The sequence below is a fragment of the Lynx canadensis genome, chromosome A2, assembly GCF_007474595.2.
Source record: "Lynx canadensis isolate LIC74 chromosome A2, mLynCan4.pri.v2, whole genome shotgun sequence".
NCBI lineage: Eukaryota > Metazoa > Chordata > Mammalia > Carnivora > Felidae > Lynx > Lynx canadensis.
The window spans coordinates 786,473-794,568 of NC_044304.2; the positions used below are offsets into that span (position 1 = coordinate 786,473).

Here is an 8,096-nt window from a genome sequence, read left to right on the forward strand (position 1 = left end):
GCCGGCTGATCGCACCGGATTGGCGCAGGGCTGTCGCGCCGGGCGCGAGCTCCTGTCTCATCACTGAAACTCCCTCCAGCCCGGTGTCCCCGTGCGCCCCCGCCCCCCCCCCCCACCCGGGCTCACCGCGCACACCTGCCCCCGCCGGCGCCTGGCCACGCCCCGAGCGTCGGGCCACGCCCCCTCCCCGCCCCCTCAGCCAATAAGACGCGCCCCAGCGGCGCGCAGCCCCGGGAGCAGACGCGCGGTGGTCCCGCTGAGGCTGCGCCAGCGCCCGCGCCGAGCGCCCGCCAGGCTCCCGGCGGGATGGAACCCGGGCCGCGGCGGCGGCGGCGGCACAGTTGCCGCCCGCCGGTCTCCGTCTTCCTGCGCGACCCGAACTCCGGGCGCGTCTACAGGCGCGGAAAGCTGATCGGCAAGGTGCGGCACCCCCGGCACCACGAGTGCGCGGCGAGGGTCCGGGGCCGCGCGGGGGTCCCGGCGGGGCGGGGAGGGGTGTGCGCGCGCGATCGCGAGCCCCGGCGAGCCCCCGGGCTTTCCTTCTGCGTGTGTCGTGTGTCCGCGCGAGTTTGGGGTCTGGCTTCGGGCTTGCGCGGGTTGCGCGGCCGCGTCTGTGGCGTAGCCCCTGCACCGCGTGCGCTGTGGCGGGAACCGCTCTTTGGCGTCCTGTGCGGTGCCCGTAGGTCGGCCGTCTGTCCGGGGCTGCGGGTGAGCGCTCGAGTGTTCCAGGGCTCCGTGCCTCTGCAAGAACTCTGTCGTGTTGTCTCCAGGCGCGCGTCTGAATGTGCTTCCGCGTCTGCGTGTGTCCATATGCTATATTGTGGTCCGCTGGCTGGGTGTTTCCAGATCTGGATACGTCTGGGGACGCGTCCCTGCGTTTTCCTGCATGCTCGGGGGGTTGCCTGTGCGGGTCTGAGGGTGTGAGCTGTGTGTCCTCCTGTTGTCTGTGTGTCTGTGCACGTGAAGAGGCCTGGTCACCTGTCCGCACACCTGCGCACACTTGGCCGCTGAGCCGGGCACCTCTCCGCTGCAGGGTGCCTTCAGCCGCTGCTACAAGCTGATGGACATGTCCACCAGTGCGGTGTTTGCCCTCAAGGTGGTGCCTCGTGGTGGGGGCGGGGCCGGGCAGCTCCGCACCCGGGGGAAGGTAGGCCCAGACCTTGGCTCGCAGGGGGGCGCCAGACAGGTTTCTGCCCTTGGGGGTGAGGGTGTACGCCCCTGGGCCCGAGTACTAGGGGTCAGGTGGGGCCACGCCTGCAGGTGGAACGTGAGATCGCCCTGCACAGCCGCCTGCGACACCGAAACATTGTAGCCTTCCACGGACACTTTGCTGACCGCGACCACGTGTACATGGTGCTGGAGTACTGCAGCCGCCAGGTGCCCCGGGGCGGGTGGAGAGGGAGCCTGCACCGCGCCCCGCGCCCCCCACCCATGTTTGTGGTGCTCCCCTCGCCCACCTGTGTGTCTCTGTACTTCCCTGTCTCTGCTGTGTCTGCATCAGACGTGTCTGTGCTCGCCCATTATGCACCAGTGCCCACCTAGGCTGGCCCATCTCTTCATGGCCACCTTCATCTGGCCCATCTCTTCATCTGTGGCCATGTAGGACCACCTTAACTCGATCCAGCCCCCCTGAGCACAGCTGTGCCCGCCTGTGTCTATCCTGTGCCCTCCTGTGCCCACCTGTGCCCTCCTGTGCTCACCTGTGCCCACCTGTGCTCACCTGTGTCTATCCTGTGCCCTCCTGTGCTCACCTGTGCCCTCCTGTGCTCACCTGTGCCTACCTGTGCTCACCTGTGCCTACCTGTGCACACCTTTGCTCACCTGTGCCCTCCTGTGCTCACCTGTGCCCACCTGTGCTCACCTGTGCCCTCCTGTGCTCACCTGTGAGTACCTGTGTCCTTCTGTGCCCTCCTGTGCCCACCTGTGCTCGCCTGTGCCCTCCTGTGCTCACTTGTGCTCACCTGTGCCCACCTGTGCTCACCTGGGCCCTCCTGTGCTCACCTGTGCCTACCTGTGCACACCTTTGCTCACCTGTGCCCTCCTGTGCTCACCTGTGCCCTCCTGTCCCCACCTTTGCTCACCTGCGCCACCTGTGCATCCTCCATGCCACTGCTGCCCGCGGTCACCTGCAGTCACTGGCCCACGTTCTGGAGGCGCGGCAGACCCTGACGGAGCCCGAGGTGCGCTACTACCTGCGGGGCCTGGTCAGCGGCCTGTGCTACCTGCACCAGCGGCGCATTGTGCACCGCGACCTGAAGCCCAGTGAGTGGGGGGAGGGGCGCGGGGGGGAGGGGCGCGGGGGCGTGGCTTCCGCCCTCATACCCCGTTGCCGCGCCCCCCCCCCCCCCCCGCAGGTAACTTCTTCCTGAACAAGAACATGGTGCTAAAGATTGGAGACCTGGGGCTGGCTGCCAGGGTGGGGCCGGGGGGCCGCTGCCACAGGTACACGGAGGGCGCGAGGGCGCGGGCGGGGCCGGTCTGGCACGCGGGCCCCAGCGTTCCCGAGCCCGCCGTCATCCCCTCCCAGAGTGCTCTGCGGGACCCCAAACTTCCTGGCCCCGGAGGTCATCTCCGGGAGTGGACACTCCTGCCAGTCAGACATCTGGGCTCTCGGCTGCATCATGTGAGTGGGTCCCGGGGAGCCCCGGGCCTGGGGAGGAGGGCAGGGGCAGGCGAGGACAGGTGTGCGTATGTAGGGGGGAGGGCGAGTGGGGACAGGCAGGCGTGAGCGAGCCTAGGACACGTGTGGACAGGCGTGGGCGGGCGCGGGGCCGGTGGGAGCCGTGCGAGTGTGCGGGTGTGCATAGGGCACGTGGGAGGGAACACGGGTTCGAGCCGGCACGGAGGTGTGGACGGGTGTGTGCGGGTGCACGCGGGCAGATGCGGGTAGGTCCGCGGTCGTGAGGTACCGGGAGCGGAACCCGCGCAGGCGGGCGTGCAGACAGACGTTGGCGTCAGCCGAGTGGACGGGACCGGCCAGGTGGGAGCGGGTGTGGGGCAGGCGCGGGAAAGCGGACGCGAAGCCTGTCCGGAGCAGGGGGGTGTGGGTAGGGGCACGCCAAGCCTGGGCACCCAGGCCCCTGCCCCACCCTCCACCCCTACCCCCCACCCCCGCCCCCGGGGCAGGTACACAGCGCTGACCGGGGCCCCTCCCTTCACGGCGGCTCCCCTGTCGGAGATGTACCAGAACATCAGAGCCGGCCGCTACCCCGAGCCTGCCCACCTGTCCCCCGACGCGCGCCGCCTCATCGCCCGCCTGCTGGCGCCCGACCCCGCGGAGCGGCCCAGCCTGGACCGCCTGTTGCGGGATGACTTCTTCACACAGGTGCGTGGGGTCCAGCGGGGGTGCCGAGGCCCGGGGGCCGGGCAGCCCGCGCCCGGTGCTGACCCCCGGTGCCCGCCTCCAAAGGGCTTCACCCCGGACCGGCTGCCGGCCCGCTCCTGCCACAGCCCACCCATCTTCGCCATGCCCCAGCCTCTGCGCAGGCTCGTCCGGAAGGTGGGCCAGCTGCTGCTGGCCCAGTGCCGGCCCCCCTGTGAGTACTGCACCCGCCCGCCTCCCCTGCTCCCGGCCGTCTGCACCCGCCCCCGCCTGGCCGTGGGTCCTTTCCACTCCTCCGCACCTGCCCATCCGTGGCAGAGGCGGATGTGGGTGGCGGATTACCCCCTGCTGCACGGGGGCCGGGCTGTGCCCCCCCCCAAACTCCTTGCGCTCCCCCAGGCCCCTGCACTCCTAACGAGGCCTCGGATTCAGGAGGAGGTGGTTCAGATCCTGACTCCACGGAGTGGGGCGGTGAGGTGAGGTGAGGGCTCGGGGCAGCGCGCACGTGGAGGCGCGTGGGACGCATTCTTTCGGGGGGAGGGGCTTCAGAGCCACGAGGCTGGAGCCCCTCCCCCACCTCAGGGCCCTCCTGGGGGCCCAGGGCCTCCCCTCACCCCTGCTGCTTCCTCCCCAGGCCTCCCTGTTGGACGGAGAGGCTCCCCACTCCGCAGTCCCCGTCTACCTGCTCACCCACGGGACCCTCCGGAGTGACCCAGCCGGTGAGCAGACACTCCGTCCTAGGCGGGGGCTGCTGGTGGGGAGTGAGGGTAGAGAGGTGGGGGGCGGTGACTGGCCCTTGCCAGGGTCACGGCCCCTCTCTTGGCCTCACCTTTCCCACCTGTAAAACGGGAACGATGTTCAGAATCGTTCTGGGTTCAAAATAAGGTTTATCCAGATTTGAGAGTTGGGGGCGGGGCTGGTGGGAGGGGCCCCTCGTGGTGGGGGGCCAGGCCTGTCCTCCCTCCACGCCCCCCCACATAGATCTGTCTCCCCAGGGCCCAAGGGGAGCCGGAGGCAAGAGGTAGAGGCGGCCATCAGGAATTTGCTGCTCTGCCTGGATCCCAGCCTCCCAGGTAGGAGCCCAGCGGACTCACCCGGGCCACCTGCCTCTTCGCATCCAAAGACAAGCGCCTTGCTCTGTCCAGGGTCCTGCCGGTATTTCTGGGGCTCTGCTGGGGGGGCCGAGCTGAGAGAGGCTTCAGAGCGCGGTGATGCCCACCCCATGCACTCCCCACCTCGACCCCCACCAGCACCCACCGCGTCCTGCCCCTCCTTGGTCACTGTCCTCGGAGCTTTCTCTTTCCCGTAGGATCCGGTGGGTTCTGCTTAGTCTTCGGTCTCACGCCCTCTTCCTCGCCCTCCTCCTCGCGGCCGTAGCACAGAAGGACCCTAGACTTTAAGGCTCTTCCATCGGTGGAGCCAACTCGTGTTCAGATGTCTTCAGTAAACAGTGGAAGATGATTTGAGATTTTCAGCGAAGGCAGCCCGGAGAGCGCCCAGTGCGGCTCAGCCAGCTTCCCGGGGCCGCTGGATTTACCGCGTCCTCACTAATGCCCTTTTTCTCCCAGGATCCCATCCAGGATTCCATAAGCCACTGAGCAGTTTGTGTTTAACACAATTTTTTTTTTTTTTAATGAAATAAAGGAAAGCCTGTAGTGTCCGTGTGCCCCAGCCCCGTCCTCCCCCGCTCTGCACTTTCCTCTACACGTCCCGCACCTCCCCCGCTCTCCCACCAGGCCCCGCTGAGACCCCCTTGCTCAGCTCCCTTCTTTGCGCCCAGCCCCACAGGACCCCCCGGGAGGGCAGCAGCCGGTCCTCTGGGCCCCCACGTGGGTGGATTATTCCAGCAAGTACGGCTTCGGCTATCAGCTGTCAGATGGGGGCAGCGGTGTCCTGCTTCGGGACGGCACGCACATGGCCCTGCGCCCCCCGGGGGAGTAAGTTTTGGGGCTCCTGTGCCCCCCCCCACCTTTCCTTAATCATTCTGCAAGGATTTATTAAAATAGGGCCTGCTTTGCGCATCTGTAAGCCCTTCCTGCCTGACCACTTTGCAGGGGGTGGGGGTGGAGGTGACCCTCTACAACCTGGTTGTGGAGGGGCTTTCTGAAGAAGTGACATTCAGGCGAGACCTGAAAGATGGGAAGGAGCCTGTCAGGAACAGCATCTGAGGCACGGGGAACAGCATGTGCAAAGCTCCTGACGTGGGTCCCAGCGCAGTGGGTTTGAGGAAAAGCGAGATGGGGGGACAGGGAGGCTGTGAAGTCAGTGACCTTCGGGCCGTGGTGGGAACAGGTCACGTTTGACATGACCTTCACGGCAGGAGTGACATAGAGACTCAGCAGGGAGACAGTTGGACTGGTCAGGTAGGGACAGGCCGTGGCGGGGTGGGGGGCGGGAGGGGAGGGCAGGAAGGCGGGAGCAGCCCTGAGGCAGGATGGGAAGATGGCAGGGGGTGGGTTTGGGGGCGGGTCAGGATCTCAGTGGGGACGTGCTGGGTCCACGGCTCCGGCGAGCGGCCGGGGCTGCGGGTGTGGCTCGAGGGGCCGTGAGGAGCTGGTCTCCGGATCCCCGTCCCAGGGGGTGTGGCCGGTGGGAAGGCGTCCTTGGGCGTCAGGTGCCCAGGATCGGGGCTGTGGCAGCCGGCACCGCCCTGTACCCCCCTCTCCAGCCGGGTCTGCTACGCGTCCGCGCGGGGGAAGCTGGACACGTTCGCCCCGAGGGACGCGCCCAGCCCGCTGGGCGCCAAGCTGGCCGTCCTCCGGCTCTTGGCCCGATACCTGCAGCGGCGGCCGCGGGAGGTAAGGGCCGGACGGGGCGGGGCCGGGCCACCGGGGGCACGGCCAGCCCGAGGCCCGCAAGGCTGGGTCTGTCTGCAGGAGGAGGGCCGGCCCGCGCCCCCCCCCCCCCCCCCCGGCGGCCCCCGGCCACTTCCTGCTGCGCTTCCTCGTGTCGGACCGGGCCTTGCTGCTGCTCTTTAGCGACGGGACGCTGCAGGTGAGCGCACAGGGTGGCCCTCGTCCTCGGTGGCCTCCGCGGGGCAGCCCCGGGCCCCTGGGCCGTCAGGCACCGTTGGGGGCGCGGCCGGGGGCAGCGGGGCATGTTGACCTCTACAAACGCCGCGGAACCGAAGACGTGTGTCCGCGCCGGGGCAGCGTGATTCGGGGTCACCTCCACGGGTGGCGTTCGCAGCTGCCAGGACGTCATCTCCCCCGGAAAGTCATTTCTAGGTTGAGGCTTTCCCGAGCGGTCATGGTGACGTCAGTCTGACACATCCTAGCCAGCCCCCAGTCCGACGGCCCGGGCAGGGCTTTCGTTGTTACTATTTTTTTTTAATTTTTTAAGGTTTTAGTATATTTTTGACGGACAGAGCATGAGCAGGGCAGGGGCAGAGAGAGAGAGAGAGGGAGACACAGAATCCGAAGCAGCTCCAGGCTCCGAGCTGTCCGGACAGAGCCCGACGCGGGGCTCGAACCCGCGAACCGCGAGATCGTGACCTGAGCCGAAGTCGGACGCTCAACCGACTGAGCCCCCCATGCACCCCTGCTTTCCTTGTTATTTGTAAAAATTACGATTTTGGGGCGCCTGGGTGGCGCAGTCGGTTAAGCGTCCGACTTCAGCCAGGTCACGATCTCGCGCTCCGTGAGTTCGAGCCCCGCGTCGGGCTCTGGGCTGATGGCTCGGAGCCTGGAGCCTGTTTCCGATTCTGTGTCTCCCTCTCTCTCTGCCCCTCCCCCGTTCATGCTCTGTCTCTCTCTGTCCCAAAAATAAATAAAAAACGTTGAAAAAAAATTAAAAAAAAATTACGATTTTATTTTCCAGGAACCCCTCCCTGCCTGTTCAGACTAGAGTGGGGCTAGCACGTTCGCACTGACCCAGGCGGGGCCGCAGCCGGGGAGGCCAGTTCACCCGGGGCACAGGCTTAAGAGCAGGGGTCTCACTGGGTGGCCGTGGGAAGGGGAGTCCCCGTCTGAGTCTTGTCGTCCCGTCGGCGCAGTAGGGCCCCCGGGCTTGCTCCCTGAGCTCCTGGAGGGGGGTGGGGGTCGGCCGCTGAGACCCAGGCAGGCGGCTCTCGGCCTCCTTCCACCTGCCCTGTTCATGCCAGGGCAGGGGGTAGGCCCGGGGGGCCCTCTCTCCTGACCTCGCTCCTCTCCCCTTGGCAGGTGAGCTGCCTCGGAGGCCAGGCTCACCTGGTCCTGAGCGGCCAGGGCCGGGAGCTGCGGCTCACGGTCCGGGAACGCGGCCAGCGCAGCACCACGCACGCCCTGGGCGCCCTGCGGAGCCCCAGCTGCGCCCCGGCCACCCGGCAGCGCCTTCTCCACGCTCCTCACATGCTGCAGGGCGTCTAATGCCGGGGCCCCGGCTCCGTTCAGGCTCTGGTTCCCCAGAGGGGTGTCCCTGGGGACAGCATGGCGGTGGGGGGGGGCGGGGGGCTCGCTTTGTGTCATGACTGTTCAACCCAGACTTTTGTGCGGCTTTGTCCTTTTTTTCATTAAAGAAAACTTGACTCCCTAGCCTGCCGTCCGCCTCTCTGGTGGCGTTAGATGCCCCGTGGCCTGTAAGCGGAGGGGACATTTAGACCAGCCTGCCCTGAGCTCACTCCTCTTCCGGGCACAGATCTCCGCCAACACGGAAACTCACACCAGAGCGGCTGTGCCATGACCCGAGAGCTGAAGCGTGTGACCTTCGCTCAGTGGCCGGGCAGGGAAGTCGGTGGCCCGTGCTCTGCAGGGAAGGCGTCTTGTGACAGCCCGGGGACATGTGCTCCCAGGGCTGG

At 67.3% G+C, this 8,096-nt stretch overlaps 1 protein-coding gene across 1 annotated transcript; it reads left to right on the forward strand.

The window, feature by feature from the left end:
• Positions 1-306: 306 nt before the first annotated feature.
• On the forward strand, positions 307-7,668 carry PLK5 (polo like kinase 5 (inactive)). The gene is made up of 15 exons (XM_030335075.1): positions 307-420; positions 1,034-1,147; positions 1,261-1,377; positions 2,133-2,262; positions 2,355-2,442; positions 2,528-2,623; positions 3,127-3,325; positions 3,410-3,536; positions 3,722-3,798; positions 3,957-4,041; positions 4,318-4,395; positions 5,103-5,259; positions 5,991-6,120; positions 6,167-6,316; positions 7,483-7,668. The coding sequence occupies exons 1-15, from the start codon at positions 307-309 to the stop codon at positions 7,666-7,668; spliced, it is 1,848 nt and encodes a 615-aa protein (XP_030190935.1).
• The last annotated feature ends 428 nt before the right edge of the window (positions 7,669-8,096 follow it).

Excerpts from the sequence above, each read along its gene's own strand:
- PLK5 (XM_030335075.1), top strand. The coding sequence starts at position 307 with ATGGAACCCGGGCCGCGGCGGCGGCGGCGGCACAGTTGCCGCCCGCCG. Across the intron at positions 2,263-2,354 it reads GCACCGCGACCTGAAGCCCA|GTAACTTCTTCCTGAACAAG; the intron begins GTGAGTGGGGGG and ends CCCCCCCCGCAG. Across the intron at positions 6,121-6,166 it reads TGCAGCGGCGGCCGCGGGAG|CCCGAGGCCCGCAAGGCTGG; the intron begins GTAAGGGCCGGA and ends GGGCACGGCCAG.